We start from the raw sequence: 23053 nt of genomic DNA on the forward strand, positions 1-23053 counted from the left end.
TGCATTTCTTGGCCTTACTCTTTTACTTTTGCAATATAGAGAAAAGAAATCAGTCTGGCACGTACGGTATATATAAATCACTCATATTCGTAACCCCTTTTTTTTTTTGTCTCATGAATAAGTGAGCCTCTCGTAGAAATTGCTCGGGTTTTCATTGACTGTTTTGTGATGCTAGTGATAGTGTTACGCGATCTATACACCATGCAAGGGAAAATCACCCATGGAAACCAGCTTGATCGTCTCCGTGGCCTTGGAAAAGAGTCGAAGTGGGAGACCAATACGTTTAACCCGGTAGCTGCGGGGATCAAGTTTCTTAAAGGCCCTTCCCTCAAAGCAAAAAAAATGAGAAAAAATCATCACTCACGCAAACCATTTCATAATATATATCAACGCATTTGTGATCAGTTTATGCATCATCTATTTTGGGGGGTTTATATCATGGCAAAAATTTGACCCTTCACTGGTACGCTGTAAAGCCACAAATTTGACCCGTCGCTGCTACCGGGTTAAGATTATGGACCTAAATGTAAGTCACCGAGGATGTCTTGATGCGTGTTGGTGTCTCTTAAGGCGGGAAGGCGAGCAAGAACTTCAACTGGGGACATAAAGTTACAGTTAGAAGAGGATGTGTTCGTGTGTGTGTGTGTGGTGGGAGTGGGGCGGGGACTGTAGCTGTGTGTGTGTGCGTATGTGCGGACACGCCCTCTAACACCGCATACTTTTACACGTGTAGGCTCTTGATGTTATACTGTAAGATGTATTTTGACCTAATGCATTGCTGTGTTGGTCTACGTTCACTTATTCATGAGACAAAAAAAGGGTTACGAATATGAGTGATTTATATATATACCGTACGTGCCAGACTGATTTTTTTTCTCTATATATTGCAAAAGTACAAGTAAGGCCAAGAAATGCGAGTGAAGTAGATGATAATGATGATGATGCTACAAAAAAGGGGAAAAAAAGACATTTTCGATTTCACAAAGACAAAAAAAATTAACTTGAACCCGCATGAAAGTACCACCACCGCCACCAACGAACGCCTGCTTGACCTTTCAAAAGTTCAAAACACACACACACACACACACACACACACACACACACACACACACATGGCTAACACCTACACGCTTTCACGCCAAGGCTAAGAAACAGGAAACATTGCAAGGGTACACCAGTAACAACAGCAACAACAACAACAACAACAACAACAAGAGATGAGATGTTGTGGCTTATAAGACGAGAAAGAAAGATTTACATAGATTTACACAGATATTCAGACCATACGAACCCTACAGAATGAAAGAATGGCGAGAAGGAACAGTAATAAGCAAGACCAGTTATAATGACCACGTAAGGGAAAGATTGCGTGTGAGGATGTTGAATATACATAAGAGAGTTGATAAAAAGAGGGTCGATCACACTGAGAGAAAAAAAAACCGGAACCTGAATAAATGTGAAACAGCTATTGCTTTTAACCCCGTCTGTTTGAAAGAGAATATATATAAGGCGGATGTTGTGGGGATCTGTGGAGCGTTATGCAGGTGAAGGGACGGAGAGATACATAAAGGAGTGATGAGTAATATCTCCGAGGCAGCAAGACAGGATGTAGCGACTAGTGAGGAAGTTAAGAGAGAGGGAGAGGTCGGCGTGCCTTCTTGTGACTGGCGAACCTAACCAAACCCAGCTGTGTGATTTCTCTCTCTCTCTCTCTCTCTCTCTTCTGAATCTGATTGGCTGGATAATTATTCAGGTTTTGTATTATTATGAAGAAATTTAATACCTTCTTTAATCTCAGAAGCCAGGAAATTGTTTGGGTATTATTTCTTCATTATGAAAATTCCTCTCTCTCTCTCTCTCTCTCTCTCTCTCCATGATATGCATTGTCCACACAGACCCACCCACAAAACATAAATACACACATCAAAAACTCATTGGCGTTTCAACATGCTAACATTTTTGATGGCCGGAGTAAGCTTCCACTTCCTCTTCCCCTCACCATGTCAACCCTTCACCCTGGAGCCACGGCCGTCCATGCACACACACACACATACACACACACATACCCATACATGCATCACCCCTGACATCATCACCACGCTTAGGTATACACACAACCCCTTCTAGGCGATCTTCTTTTGTTTTTTTGTTTGTTTTTTCTACCTTGTCATATTTTCAGCTTAACTCCCATGACCCGTTTAACATCCTCTTGACAATACTATGTTCTCGTTTTGCGAAGAACCGGCGGCTTAGTGAATTATCGAGACCCAGCACCCGAAAGAACCCTACCCCAATGCTTAATCTGTTCACCTGTTGACGTTTACCTGTGGGCTAAACTCACGGTATAAATATTAATGCATGTTTTTTTAGTTTTTTTTTTTCTCGCCAGGGTCGTAGGAAATAAGTACAGCCTTGAAGGAAGAAAACACGACGTAATGCTTCACGAAAATACAAAAGTCGTGCTGAGAGAGAGAGAGAGAGAGAGAGAGAGAGAGAGAGAGAGAGAGAGAGAGAGAGAGAGAGAGAGAGAGAGAGAGAGAGAGAGAGAGAGAGAGAGAGTAATTTTCATAATGAAGGAATAATACCCAGACAGTTTCCTGGCTTATCAGAGAAAGAGATAGATAGATAGATAGATACAGAGATAGATAGAGAAAGAGAGAGAGGGTATAATTCCTTAATAATACGATATATACCTAAACAATTTCCTAGGCTCTCAGATTCAGAAGAGATAGATAGATGGAGAGAGAGAGAGAGAGAGAGAGAGAGAGAGAGAGAGAGAGAGAGAGAGAGAGAGAGAGAGAGAGAGAGAGAGAGAGTGTGTGTGTGTGTGTGTGAGGGGGGGGAGCATACACAAGTTATCCGCATGACTCGCCACCCACTCTGTCCTGTGACCTTACGTGACCCTTGCATCGCCTGACCTTCGTGACTAGCGGTGAAGATGAGACCCGGGAAGTATATAGTGGCCTGGTAAAACATGTTTGCCTATTTGTACGCATATGTTCAATTGGCACTCACGTCAAAGGAAAAGTAAACCCCCTAAAAAAATTGGGTCAAGATATGAGATGGAAATTTTTCGGAATATTTTTTTGGGGGGCGACGGAGGGGGCAAGTTCATTTTTAGGCATTAGTTAAATTCCCCATTTTTTTTTCCTTGTATCATGAGTGCTACTTTGGGGTGTCTAAGAATTAACGAACAAACTTTACTGTAGAAAAACTTATACCTCTTCATAGTAAAAGTAGAGAAAATCGTACGAGAAAAAACTGCACCCATTCTGCGGACATCACATTACAAGGTTAGGCAATTACCTCCGACTCATTGTATCCGTCATGACGAAGACTACAAGGCTTACGATATAGTGTCCTTCACCATTACGAACTGGATGCGAAAGGAAAACAGGGCAGCTTGCACTCATAATTTTCCTACGCTCAACTTTCTCGTATTTTCAGCTTCTCAATCTCCGTGTATGGAAGCTTTTCACATTCTTAACTGACCTTAAAACACATCAATAAATAACGTAATAGTTAATCTCAAGATGCATTCATAAATAACGTAATAAATATTCAGTATACGTTATGGACTTTCGGTAAAAAAAATAATAATAAATAAATAAATAAAAAACGTATTAAGCATCACGCGAATATAAAGCTTCTATCTCATCTCCGCCAGGTATTGTGAGAGCAGGTAAGGACGGCAGAAAAGGAGAAATCTTCCAAAGCCTAAACCCACCCTGCCCGCGGCCCGACTGGAGGCTGGAGGGCCCACCATACACGCACACGCCAGGCCGCGGGTGCCCACTTCACACCACCCCGCCGCACGCCCACCTACCATTCTGGCCAGCGTGGGTGCACTTCTCTGCTCTCTGCTTCACCGACCACTCATGTATATCCAGGAAAATGTCATTCTAGTGTAAATCTCCGGAGCACGAGTAACGACCACCACATCACAACACTCTCTTTCCGACACTGACAGAACTTCAAACCACTCGGCCACTCCTCCTCTCCCTCCTTCCTCTTCCCCCTCCCTCTCAAGATTCTCCTGCTGTTACGTTGCCATTTGATCTATTAACTTCTCCTTGTATTCAATCCCATAGTTCACCTTATATAACGCTTCTGTATCCTTATGTCTTATGGGATGCAGAGAGTATCATTTCTTTAGCTATTGGATGATATTTGAGTGGTATTTTGACGCTTTCAAGACGCGGCACCTGCTGAACTGGTCTTGCCATATGAGCGTCTCTGTGTTACCTTGCCTACACCCACACGCTCGTAGTAGAAGTTTGGTCTACTTCGGTGGGTCTTCATTTACACCAAACCAGTCTAACCTGTAGAGGTCTAGTGGGTCACTTTGTCCTATGAATCATAATAGCTTCAAAAGACGACTGTCCTTGAAGAATTACTATGCGTCTTGTTTTCTCATGGCCAAATTCTTAAACATTTCTACACCCATGCACACGCATTTGACAAGGCTTTCGTAGGTGTTATGAGCATTTCCAGGGGTAGTTCAATGAATGGTGGTAGTTTGACCCTTCTTCTGTGTCATGGATCTTAAAAAAAAAAATCATTAGAACCCAACTGATTTTCCTTGTGGCCTTTGGAAATTGTTAATGCGACAGGCGGAAGTGTGTGAGAATGCTGATCTTAGTGTTATCTGTGATGGTTGGATATTATGAGAGTAAATGAGTTTCATCTAGATATTTTCACATGGAGAACTGAGCGCGTGTACACCATGGAGAAATATGGACGCGTTTCATCATGAAGTGTTTAGAAAAAGGGAAACTGTTCATGAACGACTCAAAATGTGACTGAATAACTTTGGTTGTTGGTATAAAGCAAATTCCACTACTATACCATAACTACCATACTCATACCAACCACCACTGCTACCATACCCCTGACATCTGTGCTACTACTAAATACATATACACATTAAGTGGCGTGACCCCATTTCCCTCTACAACAAAGGGTAGTGATAGGCCCATAGAAACCCACCATGAAAATAATAACCCACAAGACCGATATAAGAAAAATCGCCCGGTGAAATTAGCCTCATGAATAGACTCTTCAATTAGGGCACCAAATCCACAAATCTTCCCTCCATTACAAAAGTACAATTAGAGAAACCAATTACCTCTGCATACTTACCTACAAGAATATAATCTACACATCTTGAGGTAAACAGTATCTACTACATTGAAGTGTTGGACAATAAAAGGACATACATAAAAAGCTGGTTTAATGTACTCTAAAAACTATGTACAAAGAGACAGCACAGTTTCAACAAGTCAATAACACATTTTTTTTTTTTTTTTATGACCTGTCCTAACCATCTACAAGTTACAATAGTACAATCTAGTAATCTTCAAGAGGAGAAGGAGAAGAGGAGGAGGAGGAGGAGATGCATTTGTACATGACACGATATAGAGAAGAGAAAGAACATTATGAGGATTCTTTTTACTTCACACGCCTAACTGGTAAAATTTGTATCTGATAAAAATTCATCTATATTAAAATCTACAAAACAAAAAGTCATTAGTAACAAGGAAAAAAAAGGATAATTATCTAGGCTAGAGGAGGTTGACGTCACTGTTGGGTGGGCGGTAGATTTGAGTTGATAAAGTCGGCGAACGCATCATTGGTGGAGTTTGCGTGGGCCACCAGGAAGGGGTGTTCCAGGAGCCTCATATAGTTTGGCCGCTGCTTGTAGTCCTTTACGAGTCTAAGACCAAATAAAAACCCATTCAGGTCACTCTCCCAATGCCACACTCAAGGTACCATTTTCTTAAAGTACCACACTCAGAATAAGACTCAGGCCAACAATTGAACCACCCTATATACCACTCTCAGGCCATTCTTTTAAAATGCCACAATTGAAACCAGATTCAAGTTCCCTTTCTCAACCCGAGACAAGCCACCCTAAAGACTATGCCTGAAATGAGACTTACGCCCCTTTCTTCCCCAATCCAATGGCAAGACTAATACTTCACCACCTTGCTTCAACTTATATGAGACGGACCAAAAGGTTGACAATGTAATGGTCTACAGAACTAATCCAACTTTATATCTCAAATGTGACTAGAAATAAAAAAGGAAAGAACCATACTACTTCATTCAACCTTAAATTCTATATCTCAAAAGTTACCAAGGACCCCAAGAGAAGGAACTATTTCAATTAGATCCTTAACTATATATTTGAAACACTACCAAGAGAAAAAGATGAGGTCAATACTCACACTTGCTCTATAAAATTGTCGAAGTCTGGGGAGAAGGTGCCGGGGGGTAGGCGAGGGGGGGCATCCATCACCACCTGCTTGAGTTGGTCGAAGGGTGTTCCCCAGGACTTGTACGGGAACTTTCCGGTGGCTATTTCCACCATGGAGATGCCCAGCGACCACACGTCCGATCTGATGTCATAGCTTGAGGGGACACCTTGGGGGTCTATTCGCTCAGGCTGAAGTCAGAGAAGAGAATCAGATAATTAGATTACACATTTTTACTAAAGACATAGCAAAATCCAGGAACACTCACATTTCCTACTATGTATTGGCCTCCTGTGGCTTTGAAAAATGGGGTAAACTGATGATAGTAATAATGAGTGATCGCACAGCAACTGATTTTTGAGGAGCACAAAACTCACCGCCATGTAGGGTTTGCATCCCGCCTGCACCGTCTTGGCAACTGAGTCAACCAGATAACCCGAGATGCCAAAGTCACACATCTTGACCTCCCCACGTCTGTTTATGAGAATGTTGGAAGGCTTCACATCACGGTGGATGACCTTCAGCTCTGTGTGCAGGTAGTGTAAGGCACTGACTACCTGCAGAAGGAAGGGGGCATGAGTCTTTCAAACTAGTTCATGAATTCTGTCTTTATAAAGTTATCCCATTCACTCCTACCATCTCAACCAACTTACAACCTAGAGCAAAATTTAGTAATGACATAAAAGCTATTCCAACCATACAGCATGACAAGTCATACATACAATTGAAAACGGTAAAACAAGCAAAACTCATCACCCAGAATAAAAGTTGCCAGTGTAAATACATAATGCATAAAAAAGATAAAGAACAGGAGCTGCAAGAGCTGCCCACCACCCACAGAGAAAGCAATCTTGCCGAGGAACTCTTCTGGGAACGTCAGGCCCTGGTTGAACACCTTGGGGTAAAACTTGTCCAGAGAGGTCTCCATCACCTCCATACAGATCCACACGTCCCCATCCCTGAAGAGTGCCCCAAAGAAGTGTACGGTGTAGGGGCAGGCGCCAGACCTCATAGAGACATCTAGATCCATTAGAAGGTACTGGCGCTCTCGGCTGTCCACTGTGCTGGTGATGCGCTGCAGAGATGTATGAGATGCATTACTGAATCCTATATATTACCCAACATATGTGTGACAGAGGGAAGATAGAGGGTTTTTTGGGTCACTCATCTTTAACGTATGCATCCTTGTAATAAACTATAAGAGTACTGACATTTCAGGAAGTTCCCTCAAGCCACTAGGTTTTACAATGTATTTCAGTGTATAAAATCAACAGGTATTTTCTTTCTTTCTTTCAAGCATATGCTATCAATCGCAGATGAACTTTACTTTCTCATCTCTAGTAAACAGAACAACGGGCATTTTCTCTCACACAATACACCCAGTTTCTCTGTACCAACCTTAACAGCCATGATGGTGTTGGACGGCCTATGCCTCATCTTCTCCACTACGCCGTAAGCCCCCCGCCCAAGCTCCTGCAGCAGCTCAAGGTCATCTGCAGACACATCCACCTCCTTCCCATCCATGGTGATGGTGGTTCTGCTGTCCAGGTTCCGTGGTGGTTCCCTGAGAGGATGTTACAACTTGTTATATAATTGCTGTTGTCCAAAAATGCCCCTTAACTTAAGTATCAGTACAAGAAAGATCAAATAATAGATTTATTTAAAAACTCAAGAGAAAGGAAAGAGCATTGACTAAAAAATACTAGACAAAGAACAAGGATATCAAGGGATAGAAGAAGAAAATTAAAGGAAGGGGAACTGTCACTCCCTATTAAGGTTGTCAAAGATTATAAAGGTACTCACACAGGTGGCGGAGGTTGATTGTCCGCAAACCTAAACTTGAGGTCTGGGCCTTTCTTCTTCGGTCGGCCTGAGGGAGAAGGACATGAATTTACAATCCATCAACAGGAGAAAATATTTTAAATCATGGGCATCAGCATACAAAGTTGGAGTCAGTTTTTAGTTTGGCTAAGATTCAAATTATGGCACCAAAAAATCAACATATATTTCTGTAAAGAAGCCAGAGAGAGAGAGAGAGAGAGAGAGAGAGAGAGAAATATTACTTACCATGCATGGCTGCAATTCTTCTCTTATACTCTTACACTTAATATGGCCTGAAAAGAAAGAGAAATCATTAACTTTCATCTTGCTCAAAAAGTATGTTATACTGCTATGATACTTCAAAATGAGCTATTACCATATTAATGAGTACAACACTTTCATTCAAACTACTTACATAATAATGACCAGCCATTCCTACAATTATTACTACAAAGAGCATGAAAATAATGTATATTTAGAAAACAAAGTCCATACAATCTTCATCCTTCACAACTTGGTTAGCATCACTGGCCCAGTTAATAAAGCAGCTCATGTAGGTCACACTTCATATTTATATAACACACATGAGTTTGAGTTCCAAATAATCTTATGAGCATTCATGATTTAATGTACTTCACACAAGGCAGTCTTACACCAAACCTTAGGAAGCAGGTTTCTTCCTTCCTGCTCCTCAGAATTATAATAATCTTGCAACAAGAGTCCACTTTGTCCACCAAATCATAAACAACACTCCTGCCACACACTAAACTTGAGGAGTGATAAGATCAACTTGTATTTCCCATCCACAGAACAGCTGACATCCTGCACAGTGTCTCGCCTCCAGCACATCCTGTAGGCTTGGACTTCACCCACCACTGACTTTTAAGAGAATGTCACTGTCCTGACCCTTACCAGACAAGGAGTAACTCCTGCATTTATCAGTCAGCTCTTACAAAGGATTCAAAACTTGTTTTTGATGAATTCTTGAAAATGTTCTTGTCACTATGGTCTGGCAAGGCACATATCTTTGTGTTTAATAATAAACTTATATCTAGTTAAGTTGGTTGATACATTATTATCATTGTCTTACTTTAAAATAAGAAAAAAATATTACAGTTAAGCATTGAAGGTCACATCATTACAGGCCATTCTTGCTTCAAGGTCTCACAGCTTAGTCTTGCATTATTAAGCTCAGGACAGTCCTCAAAACTTGAGGCGTTGCTTGTTATGTTGAGAACTGAAGAAAACACTGAAGAATGTGTATTATCCTGCCATTATATTCCTCCTATGCTATTGCTGAGCATATGAAGCTATTTGCACTATAGAAAAGATAACCAATAAAGCTGTTACTTTGTCAAATCCATCTTAAACCTTTTGCACAAATCAATTACATATGTTATATACATCTAAATAATATTAAAGTTGACCATTAACATCCCTACCCACACACAGGACCCCATTAGAAAAGCCTATTTCTTGTACATAACGAATGAATAAACACAGCCCTCAATCTAATTAACTCATTACTTTTGAACTCATCTATGACCTATTTAAGTGATTCCTTTCATGGCCATGTTTAAACCACTAAATTATATGCAAACTTATTCTGTATATTTTTTAATGTTGGATATAGATGCTTACATACAACATATGAAGTACCAACAGGAAAACTGTTAACCATAATCAAAGATTTTTATCACACAGGAAATGGTACCTAGAGATGGAATCATTCACCAAGGAATGTGAACAGTAAATATCCTACTGAAGAACAAGCCCTCCCCTGCTTATCATGCCAAAGAACAGCCCTCCTAATATGAGCCCCAGAGAGAACTAAGACCCTAGGACATGACAGAAATATAAAAATAAAGAACTGCTCTGTGGATAAGTTAGAAGAAAGTCTCAATACTTTCCTGAGGGCAGTGCCAGATGAGCAAAAAAAAATATTATAATTATAAGATATTTAAAACTAAGCTATTGCCATATAAATGAGGAAAAGACTGCGAGTAACCAGGCAACATTAAACTCAGTACCAGACCAAGTGGCCCTTACCAAGAGGGACACCAGGGATGGATAGGTACAGAAAATAAATACGTAAATTCATATAAATACTCGAAAAGACAATAAGGACCACTGACAGAAAAATAGTAGACAAAAAACATGCAGTGGACCTCAAGACAAGACTAAGTAAACCAAGTTAGTCAGTAAGTAAGCACAGAGGAGGAGGAAGAGAAGAATAGAAAGAAATACAAAATAAGATGATAAATAAGTGGGAAAGCTACCTGTGACTATATGGGCTGGAAATGGTTATGAAGTTAGAGTACAAATGTCAGTAGAAAGTGTTGCCCTCCATGGTGTGACGGGTGAAAAGCCATATAAACACCACGTGGCAGAACACACACATTGACAGGACAGAAGAATAAAATGGAAAGCCTAAAAAAAATCATTGTGGGAAAGATTTGTATGACTATATGGGTAGGAAATGAGGAACAAAATCATGCAATTCACTACATCTATCACCCGAAAAACATAACCCAAGTGAGAAAATCGTTGGTTGGGTTAAACTGTAAATTGTCCAAAATGTTTACCAAAATGGAAAATCGAAAAAAATCACATTGGTAAGGCTATGTGTGACTATACGGGCTGGAAATGGTTATAAGGATACAGCAGAAAAATTGTCGACCTCCATGGTGTGACGGGTGAAGAACTATATAAAAACCACGTAGCAGAACACACAGGTTGACAGGACGGGAGGAAGAAATGGAAAACCGAAAAAAATCATGGTAGGAAAGCTACGTGTGACTTTATGGGCAGGAAATGGTTATAAGGATACAGCACGAACGCACACCTTCCTCAGCGCCCCGTGTCAGCCCCGGCGTCAGCTCCTGCCTGCTTCCAAGCTCCCTGACCCTCCACTGACCTCTTTTCCGAACCCCCCAACTCCAGGCACTGACCCGCGCGCGACCTCGATTTGCTGGTGACCTGACCCCGCCCCGAGGCGCCGAGGGGAGGCGGGCGAGGGAGAGGCTCCCCGCGTGACCTGACCCCCGCGCCGCGTGTGTGCCGCGCTGAAGACTGTGACTCACCTGTGGCGGGGTGACTCAGGTGACTCAGGGCTGCACTCCCCTTGGCAGACAACACGGGAGCTTGCCGACGCTTACACTCCGGGGCGGCGACCACCTCGGGCCTGGGCACGGAGAACAGTTTTACATAGAAGTTCATTAATTGATTAACTAATTGATAGTTTATTGTTGCAAGTAAACAACAAAGGAGAAGGGAGGAACATGCCATCCCAACCCCCAGGCAGTACATAATGAGATCATACAACTATATAGTAATACATGTGGAGGTATAGCACCATGAAACTAAAAAGACACAATGGTAGGAGACAAGTGCTAAAAAAATAAAGGCCTTGATTTAGGCAAGGGAGTAGATATAAGGGACTGAACATATGAACAATAATCTAGGGGCAAATGCATATAGGATGCACCAAGCCTACCATAAGTGCATAGAAATTCAGACCACACAGACCCAAGCTATAATACAGTGTCTCCCAATCCACAGTGAAAAAGATTATGTCAAGACGGCAAAACCTATGCATCATGGAAAAGAATAACAGTTAAGACAAGATATCCAAATAAACGTGAAAACAATCACTGTATGAGGTCGGGATAACTCAGTCATCTCATCTCTCCTCTTGATGTATTTTTTGTAACAGTAATTTTAATATATTGGTATTGTGGACTTTGCTACAGCATTATCTTCAAGTTTTCTGAATACCCACAAAATGGTACCTGCACAGCTCTTCTATTCATAAAAAGAAACTTTATCCAATATATGATTGTAGTATATTTGCCAGTCAGCTTCACCTTGCATCCTACAATGGGGATGATATGCACTGCTATCACACTCGTCTGTTGCATTATAAAACACTATAATTCATTTTAATCCATGTAGTTAAAGCACCGATCTGCCACGGGCCAAACTTTGAGAGGGAGTGAATACATCTTTGGCCAGGGTTTCCGGATTGAGAAATATACATGCAGGGCAATGAACAAATAGTTACCACCCTCGATTAAACCCTCCAGAAAATCACGTATCAAAATATCCTTAACTCCAAACTAGCACTGTATGAGGAATAAAATGGCTTACAGCAGACATTTACAGCTACATTCACAGAGCGCTGAGACCAGGCAAGATGTCGGCTGCTAGGGCTGGGAGTAAGACACGTAAATAAACCCTTTTTCTCGTTGTTTTAGCTTATTATTAGGGAGATTACACGTTAGAATTAAGTTATAGCACACGCCTGACTCATTAAGGGCGAAGATATCCATGGCGAGCCTCAGAGTAAGCTGGATTAAGGGGAGGCGATGATGTCCGGTGTTCCAACTTTGGTATTTTGATGCAGAAAGTTAAGAATAATAATAATTTGTGGATGTTTATAACTTTGATTGTCTGGAAAATGTGTTTGTTTGCTTGTTTGAAGGAGCCATAGTTTGTTTCCTCACTGGGTTACATTATAAATAAGTTTTATGGGCATTGAATGGATACGGATGGTGGTTTTTATTTCTTATTTACTTTATTATATTGCTATTTGAGACATAAACCAGTCCTTTCAGTGTTTGTTTGTTTGTTAGAAAAATGATTTGTTGTGCAGGGCCATGGTTTGTTTCCTCACTGGGTTACATTATGAATAGAAATTATGGAAGTTTTAAATGGATATCCGCAGCTTCTCTTATTTACCTTATATTGCTATTTGAGGCATTAACCCATACATCCATTGTTTAAAAAGAGCCATAGTTTATTTCCACGCCTGGCTACATGATAAATAGTTATGGACGCAGTGAATGTATATGGGTGTTTTTTTGTTTTTTTTAATGTAAAGGAAGCAGCTCAAGGACAAAAATAAATAGATAAATAAAAAGCCTGCTAATCACAGCTCCTATAAATAAAGTAGAAATGAATGGCCAAAAGAGAGGTCAATTTCGGATTTACTTTTTTATCTTAACATTTGAGGCATAAACCCATATATTCATCGTTTTTAAAAAGTAAACCACCAAGCCTGTGAATGTTAGCCACACTAGAAAAATGTAAGGGCTATAAAACGATTGTAATTATTTCATCCAAGTCCCCCCTCTATTATCTATCATAACCTCACCAAACTAACCTGATTCTGCCAGGCTAAGTAAACTAACCTCACTAAATGCCAATAGGGTTAAGGATTAGTATCCCTGAATTTGACATCCTTATTGCAACAGTAACCAATATATTGTTGTATCCACTCATTACTTTGTTCCCTCCAGTGGGACAGCTGTACCGCCAGGGATGGAACGAGATCCCTGAGGTGATGGCGTCCTCCTACATGATGCTGGCAGGTAAGGGGAGAGGAGTGCTGTCTTTTTTTTACCATAAACAGCTCAAGGGCAAAAATGAAAAAAGGCCTACAGAGCTCTGCACCAAGAAAAGCAAAATGAGCAGCCAAAAGAAATGTAATGAGACTAGATTTGCATGAAGTGTAACTTTCTTTTTTCATATAAGTTACCACTGCAAGCAGGAGTGTAACTTTTAATGACTTTCGTATGTTTCATGATGAAAATTTGCAAAACACTACCTTATTGTGAAATTAAACAAATAGTTACATTTTTAACTTTGGAAGATTATTGTGAATGAGGAAGGTTTGAACAGCTGATTAGTTTTAACAACTAAGAGTATACTTGTCATTGCAGGCTTTGTGCTGGCAGGGGCAGGCTCTTACTTGTACATCAAGAACGAAGGGGAGAGGAGGAGGTACCGTTTCGTCTACACTGGTAAGAATTTAATCTGTTGTAATGTAACTGAAACTTTATTTCACTGCTATTTTGAAAGTAATTCTTCCTACTGCAATAATCAAATAATTCTAGCATGCTGTCATAAACTACAAGCCTTTTATTGTAAAGAAGTAATCTTGTACTTCTTTCTTTCCAGTTTATCGTCCAGATGATCCCAAAGTCAAGACGACAGTTCCCAGTGATATGTAGGGTGTTGCAGGCTTTTGTATAAATAAGTAATGGAATGTACAAAAATTGTGTAATGTACAGTATACATCAGTTGTTCTTTCTTTGAACCCAAATAAGATAAAACTATTACTACAATCCTTTCTCATGTTGAATGAAGGTGGAAGATTTAGGTTTGAGAAAGCAAATAGAATAGGAAGGATTATCCAGTACAATGGACTGTACTACACGTTCTTTAGCATATACCTGGACACTGGCTCGGACCAGATCATCAACAGTGATACTGCATATCATCTCAAAATCCAGGGTCAATTCACATTAATGACTGGTCACACAGGTTCTGTGTAACATTAGCTACACTGCTTCGGCCATTATGATTCACAGAAGTATGAAATATTTATCAGCTAGGTTAGCTAGCACCATTATCTAATAATAGATTTCTGCAATAAACAGATATATATGTGCCTCACTCCTAAGGAAATTGTATTTCTAGCCTAAGGGACAAAAAAAGTCTGAAATTTACATTACAGTCTATTTCAACAAAATAAATATAAATCTTATTACATAAACATACATGGGAATATAATCATATTTACAGCTCCTGAATCACGGTTTTGTTATAAAAGCCACTGAGTACTTTTTTTAAATAAATAAATGAGATGAGTTTTGGCTTGTTGGTTGTTTAGCTGCAGCTCTTCCCACCAGGGTCTGAGGCACATCCACACACCTGATAATACTCATACCCAGCATCCTTAGTGGCTGGCAGGCCTTATCAGCCAGCCATTGTACTTGACTGCTTGCACTCTGCTTTATGTGAAGACAACACATCTTCTGTTAGCAAGTATTGTTTCCTCAAGCAACTCCTATCAAAGGGATGAGCAGATCCAATGTGTGAATTTATAGGTTTTGATAATTTTTTATCATACGCCATGAGTTGCCTAATACTGCACTGTATATCTTCACTCTCACAACCTTCAAGTATCATGCCATCACTTCATGCAATCACTTTTGGAATTGTCTTGTGTGTAAGTTCCTAAACACAGATGGCTTTAGACATCTGTTCTAGAGGATTTACCATCCAGGGTTACAACTAATTACCCCCTGTAATCATATTTTTTTCACTGCCAGTGTTCAAATATAAAATGTCAAGTTATACAGCAATGAAAACATATCCCAATTCTGTAGGTCCCATTAAGCTTTGCAGGCCTCCTACATGATATGGTCCTAAAGATGGGCAGAAGGAAGTCCCCGAGAGTTTCCTTTTAATGCACATGCTTCTTTTTATAGCCTTCTCATGAATCTTCAACTTGCTTAATCATACCTTCTAAACTCCATTTACTTTCACAACCTTATGGTTGGTCTCCCCTTCAAATCTAAGCCTTCAACCTATAATACACTTTTGAGGAATCCTAAAATTTCTTAGTGGGTAGAGATTTCACAAATGATCACAAGGCAGCCCATTTTCCAAAAACTGCCAGCCACTGCATCACGTATCTCAGGAGTAGGTGGGTGTTCATGTCAAGCCATTTATATGTGTAGAGAGTAGTGTGAGTCAGGGAACCATTTACATGACTGGAGAGACAAATGCTGGACATCACATGCTGATGGCCCAGCAGCAATCACAGTGAAACCACAGACCACATGAACCTTTGCTACTGTCCACTAAAGGAGAAGTCTACATCTGACCAAACAGCTTCCAGATCACTCTCCTCTACTTCTCCCTGAAACAGACAATGAGTCAAATCATTAGATCATTACCCTAGTATGTTGGTAAAGTAGCATACAACATTTCCCCATGCAACTTGAAAAATTATTCAATCCTGTTAAAAGAGCACATGGAAAAACAATGCTTTGAGTAGGGTTGCAAAGGGTGGGAAAGTTTCCGGAAAAATTGAAACTTTCCAAAGAAAGTATCATGGAATTTTCAGGGTCCATGAATTTTTGGAATTTTCAGGAATTTTCAATTCTTTCACATGTATTTGTATTAATAAACAAGCCAATTTTTATAAATATATATATATATATATATATATATATATATATATATATATATATATATATATATATATATATATATATATATATATATATATATATATATATATATATATATATATTAATTGAAAAATTATAAGCAACAATAATTGTACTTCCAATAGGTTGGGTTAAGTTAGGAACTTTCAAACACATTATATCCAGACACCTATAGCATAAATTAACAAAGAAAGCCTTCACTGTGTTATGTAGAAAGTCTCGTTTAGTAAGGAAGAATGGATGATTTTCTTGAGTCAAGACATATGATAACTGTTTATGGTTTTGTTAGGTTAAGTTTAGGGCATCTTCAAACACATAACAGGCAACTGCTTATGGCACAAAATAACAAAGAATGACCTCACTCAGTCAGTAAGGAAGCATATATGATTTTTCTGAGTCAAGACGCATGGCAAGGTTTTTTTTTTTTTTTTTTTTTTTTTTTTGTTGGGTTAAGTTTGGGATATCTTCAGACATATGATAGCCAGCAACTTATGGTATAAATCAACAAAAAATAACCTCACATTGTTGTATAGAAAGTCTCATTAGTAAGTATGCATATATGAATTTTCTGAGTCAAGAATTACAGTAACTATTTGGGGTTTTGTTAAGTTAGGTTTGGTTAAGTTTAGGATATCTTCAAACACGATAGGCAGGAACTTATGGTATAAATCAACAAAGAATAACCTCACTTTGTTGCATAGAGTCTCATTAGTAAGGAAGTATATATGAATTTTCTGAGTCAAGACCTATAGTGACTGTTTGGGGTTTTGTTAGGTTAGGTTAAGTTTAGGGTATCTTCAAACACATAATAGCCAGCACCTTATGGTATAGATTCAACAAAGAATGACCTCACTTTGTTGTATATAAAGTCTCTTTAGTAAGGAAGCATATCTATGTAGTTACATCTATATGAATTTTCTGAGTCAAGACCTATAGTGACTGTTTGGGGTTTTGTTAGGTTAGGTTAGGTTAAGTTTAGGGTATCTTCAAACACATAATAGCCAGCACCTTATGGTATAAATCAACAAAAAATGACCTCACTGTGTTGTACAGAAAGTCTCATTAGTAAGGCAGCATATATGAATTTTCTGAGTCAAGACCTATAGTAACCGTTATTTTGTTAGGGTAGGTTTACTGGAGGGTGGCATGAGCCTCAGTAGGCACCACTTTAACAATCCTGCCTGCACTACCACTGGGCTAAGGGACATTCACTAACAGCCCCCCAAAACTGAAGTCGAAAAAAGCAACAATAACCTCAGCCTAAAAAAAAAAAAATAATAATAATAATAAACAAATAGAAGAAAAAAATCCAATAGCGCCATAGGCACACTTGTAAACTTTTCTCAATTCTTAGAGTTCCCAAAAATTCCCAATATTCCCATGGAAAGTTTCCCAGTTAAAAATTCCAAGGAATTTTACAACCCTAGCTTTGAGTACCTAAGTAATGTCTCAAGGATTTTATTTTAAGGGAGGGTTAAGGAGGGCTTCCCTGCTACAACGGGGAGCTGAGGTTCTGCCAAGAGAAAGGAATCATTTGTTTTAAAATTAGTAAGGGGGCCATGAAAATTTTTGGGAAGGATAAAGCTCCCAAGTTCCTTCATTCTTTTTGTACAGCCAATACTAAGAAAAGATAGTAAAATGATTCACCTCAGAGTCTCCTATGTCTTCAACTTCCATATCGTACGGCGGTGTTTCCACAGCATCTGGCGCTGCCTCCATCTTCTGCATCCCTTCCAGTGCTCGGGTGTTGCTTGGTTCATGGCTGAGAAAGATTTAATATCCACTATATGCACAAACTTCAAATGATCAAAACTAGAGTAAACTTGGAGGTATAAATTAAGCTGTGTATGGGGTCAGTGCTTATCTCCATCTCTTTGGCCCTTGAGCCTGTTGTAGGTAAGAGAACCCACTACATCAGGACACAGGGCAAGTGTGATATCCAAGCTACTACAGTGTACCTCATGCAGGTTTCCTCAAGCAACCATATATCGGCCAGCCCAGAATAGAGGATGAACATCTGGGTGAGCTGGACGCTGGCTGCCCCAGGCCAGAATCAAACCTGGATCCGCATATTCATACCAAGGCGTGCCAACTACTACATCATTACTTGGTGTTCATTATTTACTTATATAATTGGATAACTATTCATTATGGAAGAATACACATCACAAAATATCATACTCACTTTAACGCAATTCCAAAATGGTGTGCTGCCTTCTCCTCATCATGAACCCTGGAAAAGAAGTCTGCCAGCATCTGGTGAAGGCGACTCGTTGACTGAACAGCAACTTGCTTCCGTAGCAACTCAATGGCCGATTCATACCTCAAATCCTGAAAATTCGTTTGATACATGATAAAAGGCTGGAGTGAGAGGTGTGAACATAAGCCTAAAACACACCTTGCTAGGTTTCAATGACTCAGCACCTGCCTGCAAACCCACCTGTTCATACAGCTCACACAGCAGGTAAACAGCAGGAAGATGGTAGGAGTCTTCTTTCAGTGCTTTTTCTAATAAGCTTTTCCCTTTGCTGACAGTCAGTGAGTCTTTTACCAGAACTGAAGCATATAGCTGTGGAGAAGAAAGGATTTTGAATGAAACAGCAAACGTGTCAACATGAGTAAATAATCAAACAAAGGATTTCTCAAGTTATTCAAGTTTTGGATGATTCTGATCTATGACCGGGAATGAAGAAGACACAAAACATACTTACAGTCAGTGCTCTTGGAGTCTGTCCTAGTAGCTTACAGGCATTACTGGCTATAGTAACAGCTTCCCTTGATCGATGCATTGCTAGGTAACAGTCAACTAAACCCTGTTGAGTACACAACAAAAAGGAATGCATATACTTATTTATATTTACAGACAACTTCAATTTCATGTTACCTCTGTGACCTTATAAAGAGTCTTACATCTAACCTTTAAAAATATATATCCACCATAGATAATGTTATGGTGAATATTGCCTCTAAAATATCTTACTTTATGGGGTTCAAACCGATGAGGTGCAATCTGCATGGCTTCTCTGAAGTGCATGACAGCTTCCTGCAGCTTCTTCAGTTCTAGAAGCAATGTTCCCTTCAGCAGCAGACCCTCAACACTACGTGGGTTGATTGAGCAAGCCTGAAAATAATAACTTGTTGAGATTAGTGTTTCACATAATCTGAAAAATGGCTGGAAACCAATATTGCTCAGAACATAATAATACTAACCACCATCACATAATCAGACAGCCATAATAGCCCAATGGAAACACTTTATAAACCTAAAAAGCTTATTCTACACATGATGCCTCAGGTATTCATGAAAAGAGGATTTGCAAGCACTAAAAACAAGAACATTTTACCTTGTGAGCAAAATATATAGCTTTGGTGGTCTTCTTACTCAGCTGGCAGTAGTAGCCCATGGTGATCCAGGGCTGGGGGGCTGTGTCGGTCACAGCCGTGGTGGACATGGCCAGCTCCTCTAGCTCTCGGTCCCTCTTTTCTGCACCTAAGAGGCATGCTAGAAGGTCAGAACCCCGCAGGTTGAGGTGGTTCACAGCATGAGCCTGTGTGGGAAGAGAAAGGTCAAATATGCCTTGTTAAAATGCTCATTCATTGCATATGTGGCTGTTACACACAAGCCTATGAGAAATAAGACTGTAATAAATAAATCCATGACATGCAAGTACAGGGCATTGTATACATGGAAATGAATATCTCTCTTCTGATTAAAGGGTCATAAAATAAATGATAATAAAAAAAATGGTACTCACCCTTTGCAAGAAGGTGAGAGCATTTTTGGAGTCCCCGGCAAGATAATACGTCTCTCCTAAAGTGGCAAGAATATCAACATTACGACTAAGAGCAGAATTTTCTTCCAACTGTTTGAAAGAAGTGATGGCGTTGGTGTAGTCCCTGCTGTGTAAGTAAGCGTGTCCTTTGACCCATAATGACAACCTGAAAAAAAGAGCAAAATTGCAGCACTGTAAACTAATTTATGCCCATTAATAAGAGAAAAAAAAAAAAGGATCTGAAGAAGCAAAATTAATATTGCTATTTCAAAAAAGCATAGTATTTTGGGATAAGCTAACAAACTAGGTGAGTTAAGGAGTGGCACATAAGTTAATCCTACAAAATGGACCTGAATTTAGTTTCATAAAGTTCTTATTTAGGTAAAGGACATTTTGCAGTGCATTTCCAAAACACAACTACTGAGCATTCCACTAACCACTCCGTCCCAGCCGTGCTCCCGTGAACATTGATCATGAGGGAGGCGACTTCTGCTCCCCGCACCCCAAGGCTTAGCAGCTCCTGTACGGCCTCCAGGGCGAGGGGACACTCCTAAAACATGGGGTTAGTCCTTCATAACTTTGGGTTCACTATATTATATACTTAAGGTCTCTGTGATCATAAACTTGTAAATTATAACTAGATATCAGAAGCTTGTGAAGGTAAATTTGTATATATCAACTGCAAGTCAGAAGAAAACCCACATGCACTCTAAAATTTCTATAAGCGAGCCAGAGCACTCTTTGCAGTTACCTTGAGAACCTCCTTGTATGCGGTGATGGCCGGCCGCTCCATGCCGGCTTGTTGGTACAGCCGCCCCAGCCGCATGTTGACCTTGGGGGTGCGGTGCCGCTGGGGGATGGACTCCAGCAGGGTGAGTGCCTGGCTATACTGACGCACTGCCATATTGCACTCCGCCATGGCATACTTCACATCTGAGAATCAAGTTAATTGTTAGTTTGTTCCACGACCACCTTAGGTAAACTCGAGAATAATACCACCCCAGATCATTTTTTTTAGGCCATTCTTTTGATGCCTTTTTTCTTCAATAGTGATATTTTTAGGTTTACATATAGCTTGCTTATTTGTCATTGCACTACATATTTTCAACAAGCACGTATACTCACCAATTTCTGTGAGTCCATCCTTGAACATGTCTGTTGTCTTTGCTATTTTGGTCTTGGCTGCGGCCTTGGCATACTGCAGTGCCTCCTTCAGTGTGGCCTCAGCCCGCCTGTACTCCCCCATACTCTGCAGTGACCATCCCACATACACCATGGTCTGGTATCGCGCTGCTGGCAGGAGGGAGTTTTCAGGCTGGTTCTCGGCCACTGTGAGCACCAGGCTGCCCTGTAGTAGTGGGGGAAATTATGGTGTGACAAAATAAGACCTGATAGTGAATAGGTCAGTCAACAAATTCAGTATTAGAAATTGCACATAACTTTCACCTATATGGCAGGGTTAGGTTAGATTATCTGGTGGAGTTACTTTACCTAGTTTATAAGTTAGGTTACTGTGGCAAATCAAAGATGAACATGATTGCTGAGATAACCAAACTAAAAGACAGTCATTGTTATTAGACTTACACATCAAGATTTCAGTCTACAGAAGCTTTGCACCCCATGAGGTGGAGGAGAAAGGTCAACGGATAATAAATTCCTAATCAGTGTCTCCCTCCTCTTAGCACCCTGAATGAAGGCAAAACATACAATGCCATGCACAACCTCAATGATAATGCTTCACGTTCATTGGGATAACTTTGGAGTTCATCGCAATAAAATAACACCATGTTCATTGTAGTAAAAAGACACCACACTCATTGGGATAAACAGACACCTCACTTTAACTGGGGTAAAATGACAACTTATATGCATTGGGGTAATAAAGACACATCCTGTTTAGTGGGGCTAAAACAATGTACATTGGGATATAATTAAGGTAACAGTGGGTATCATTGGAGCACGCTGGGGTAAAAAGACACGTTACTGATGGGTGTAACATTGAATTCCTACCCAGTGCCCTCTCTTCCCTTAGCACCAAAGAAAAGTACACAAAGCCATGTGAATCCCCAATGATAACCAAAGCCTGGGACCCATTAACATAAAAATTCACGCATAATTTAAGCAAACCAGGCAAAAAAGGAAACGGTAGACATTAAAATCCTACCCAGTAGTGTTCCTTCTCTTAGCACCAAGGAAAAATACACAAAGCCATGCAGATCCCCAATGATAACTAAAGCCTGGGACCCAATAACGTAAAATTCCACGGCATAATAAAACAAGGTGAAAAAAGAAACGGTAGACATTATAATCCTACCCAGTGCTCCCTCTTCCCTTAGCACCAAGGAACAATACACAAAGCCATGCAAATACCCAATGATAACTAAAGCCTGGGACCCAATAACGTAAAAATCCACATAATAAAACAAGGCGAAAATGGAAACGGTAGAGATAATAAAATCCCACCCAGTGTCGCTTCTTTTAGCACCAAGGAAAAAATACAGAAAGCCATGCAAATCCCCAATGATAACCAAAGCCTGGGACCCACTAACGTAAAATTCCACGGCATAATTAAAGCAAACAAGGCAAAAAAGGAAAACATAACCATACCAGAGCAATGAGGTTTGAATGCAAGCCATTTTCGTGGAGGAGCTTGATCTGTTCGAAGAGGTACATGGCGGCTATTATTCCTTCACGGGGGTTTTTCTTTACGCCAATTAAGTATTCAGCTTCGTGGGCCTTAATCCTGGTGCCCTGGGGTGGTGCTGTGGGCCCTGGATGGTGTTTGAGCGGGGTTAAAATGAGCTCCCCCGAGGCCTTCAACTTCTCCCTTCGGCTTCTTGTTTACCTGCGTGGTCTGTGGTCTTCAATGTCTTAGGCGCCCAAGTACATATTTGACAAGGCTTTTCTAGGAGTTTTGGGCATTTCCAGGGGGATTTTTTAAGGCTCCTCTGGTAGTTTAACCCTTCTTCTTTACCATGGATATATAAAGCACCCATTAGAACTTTGGAATGGAATATTATTGATGTGAGAGATGAAGATTTTTACATGCATCACGAAGACAGTAGGCAGTGAGGACCACATCAGTATACGGATGAAGGAAACCAAAAACTACCTAAAGAAATATTATATCCAGAAAGGAAGACCTACAGAAGATTTAATAGAAAAAGAAGAAGAAAGG

General features: G+C 40.1%; 3 protein-coding genes and 1 long non-coding RNA gene across 10 annotated transcripts in view; 1 reads left to right on the forward strand and 3 right to left on the reverse strand.

Annotated features, from left to right (window-relative positions):
- Nucleotides 1-3984, reverse strand: part of LOC126998091 (cadherin-99C-like) — a 78139-nt gene extending 74155 nt beyond the window's left edge. Inside the window, exon 1 of the mRNA XM_050859472.1 lies at nt 3827-3984. Within this exon, the coding sequence (XP_050715429.1) occupies nt 3827-3829 (3 nt within the window). The 5' untranslated portion in view covers nt 3830-3984. The remainder of the gene's footprint in view (nt 1-3826) is intronic.
- A 1236-nt stretch (nt 3985-5220) lies between these two features.
- On the reverse strand, nt 5221-11278 carry LOC126998092 (dual specificity mitogen-activated protein kinase kinase 6-like). Of its 7 annotated transcripts, none has more exons than XM_050859473.1 (8): nt 11162-11278; nt 8325-8371; nt 8061-8127; nt 7656-7821; nt 7096-7332; nt 6635-6814; nt 6231-6448; nt 5221-5716 (listed from the first exon to the last, which is right to left on the reverse strand). In XM_050859473.1, the coding sequence occupies exons 2-8, from the start codon at nt 8329-8331 to the stop codon at nt 5581-5583; spliced, it is 1011 nt and encodes a 336-aa protein (XP_050715430.1). In that variant the 5' UTR covers nt 8332-8371; nt 11162-11278; the 3' UTR covers nt 5221-5580. The 7 variants fall into 7 exon arrangements, with proteins under 7 accessions (XP_050715430.1, XP_050715435.1, XP_050715431.1 ...); XM_050859478.1 differs by lacking the exon at nt 11162-11278 and adding an exon at nt 11030-11145; XM_050859474.1 differs by lacking the exon at nt 11162-11278 and adding an exon at nt 10996-11141.
- Nucleotides 11279-12210: 932 nt separating this feature from the next.
- LOC126998097 (uncharacterized) lies at nt 12211-14161 on the forward strand. Its single transcript, XR_007752630.1, has 4 exons — nt 12211-12304; nt 13379-13450; nt 13802-13882; nt 14040-14161. It is a non-coding gene; the product is annotated as an uncharacterized LOC126998097 (long non-coding RNA).
- Nucleotides 14162-14307: 146 nt separating this feature from the next.
- On the reverse strand, nt 14308-22818 carry LOC126998094 (anaphase-promoting complex subunit 7-like). Its single transcript, XM_050859480.1, has 12 exons — nt 22483-22818; nt 21001-21223; nt 20627-20808; nt 20313-20425; nt 19858-20041; nt 19447-19650; nt 19083-19223; nt 18814-18915; nt 18543-18671; nt 18288-18433; nt 17750-17864; nt 14308-15789 (listed from the first exon to the last, which is right to left on the reverse strand). Exons 1-12 carry the CDS (start codon nt 22546-22548, stop codon nt 15721-15723), a joined length of 1674 nt encoding a protein of 557 aa, XP_050715437.1. The 5' UTR covers nt 22549-22818; the 3' UTR covers nt 14308-15720.
- Between the last annotated feature and the right edge of the window lie 235 nt (nt 22819-23053).

Source organism: Eriocheir sinensis, chromosome 13, assembly GCF_024679095.1.
Source record: "Eriocheir sinensis breed Jianghai 21 chromosome 13, ASM2467909v1, whole genome shotgun sequence".
Classification (NCBI taxonomy): Eukaryota; Metazoa; Arthropoda; class Malacostraca; order Decapoda; family Varunidae; genus Eriocheir; species Eriocheir sinensis.

Coding starts and splice junctions, on each gene's coding strand:
- LOC126998092 (XM_050859473.1), bottom strand. Junction 7,822..8,060: donor AATCAACCTCCGCCACCTGT/GTGAGTACCTTT, acceptor ACATCCTCTCAG/GGAACCACCACGGAACCTGG. Junction 7,333..7,655: donor ACACCATCATGGCTGTTAAG/GTTGGTACAGAG, acceptor ACATCTCTGCAG/CGCATCACCAGCACAGTGGA.
- LOC126998094 (XM_050859480.1), bottom strand. CDS start 22,548: ATGTACCTCTTCGAACAGATCAAGCTCCTCCACGAAAATGGCTTGCAT. Junction 20,809..21,000: donor GGATGGACTCACAGAAATTG/GTGAGTATACGT, acceptor CTTGATTCTCAG/ATGTGAAGTATGCCATGGCG. Junction 20,042..20,312: donor AGCACGGCTGGGACGGAGTG/GTTAGTGGAATG, acceptor TCTTTTTTTCAG/GTTGTCATTATGGGTCAAAG.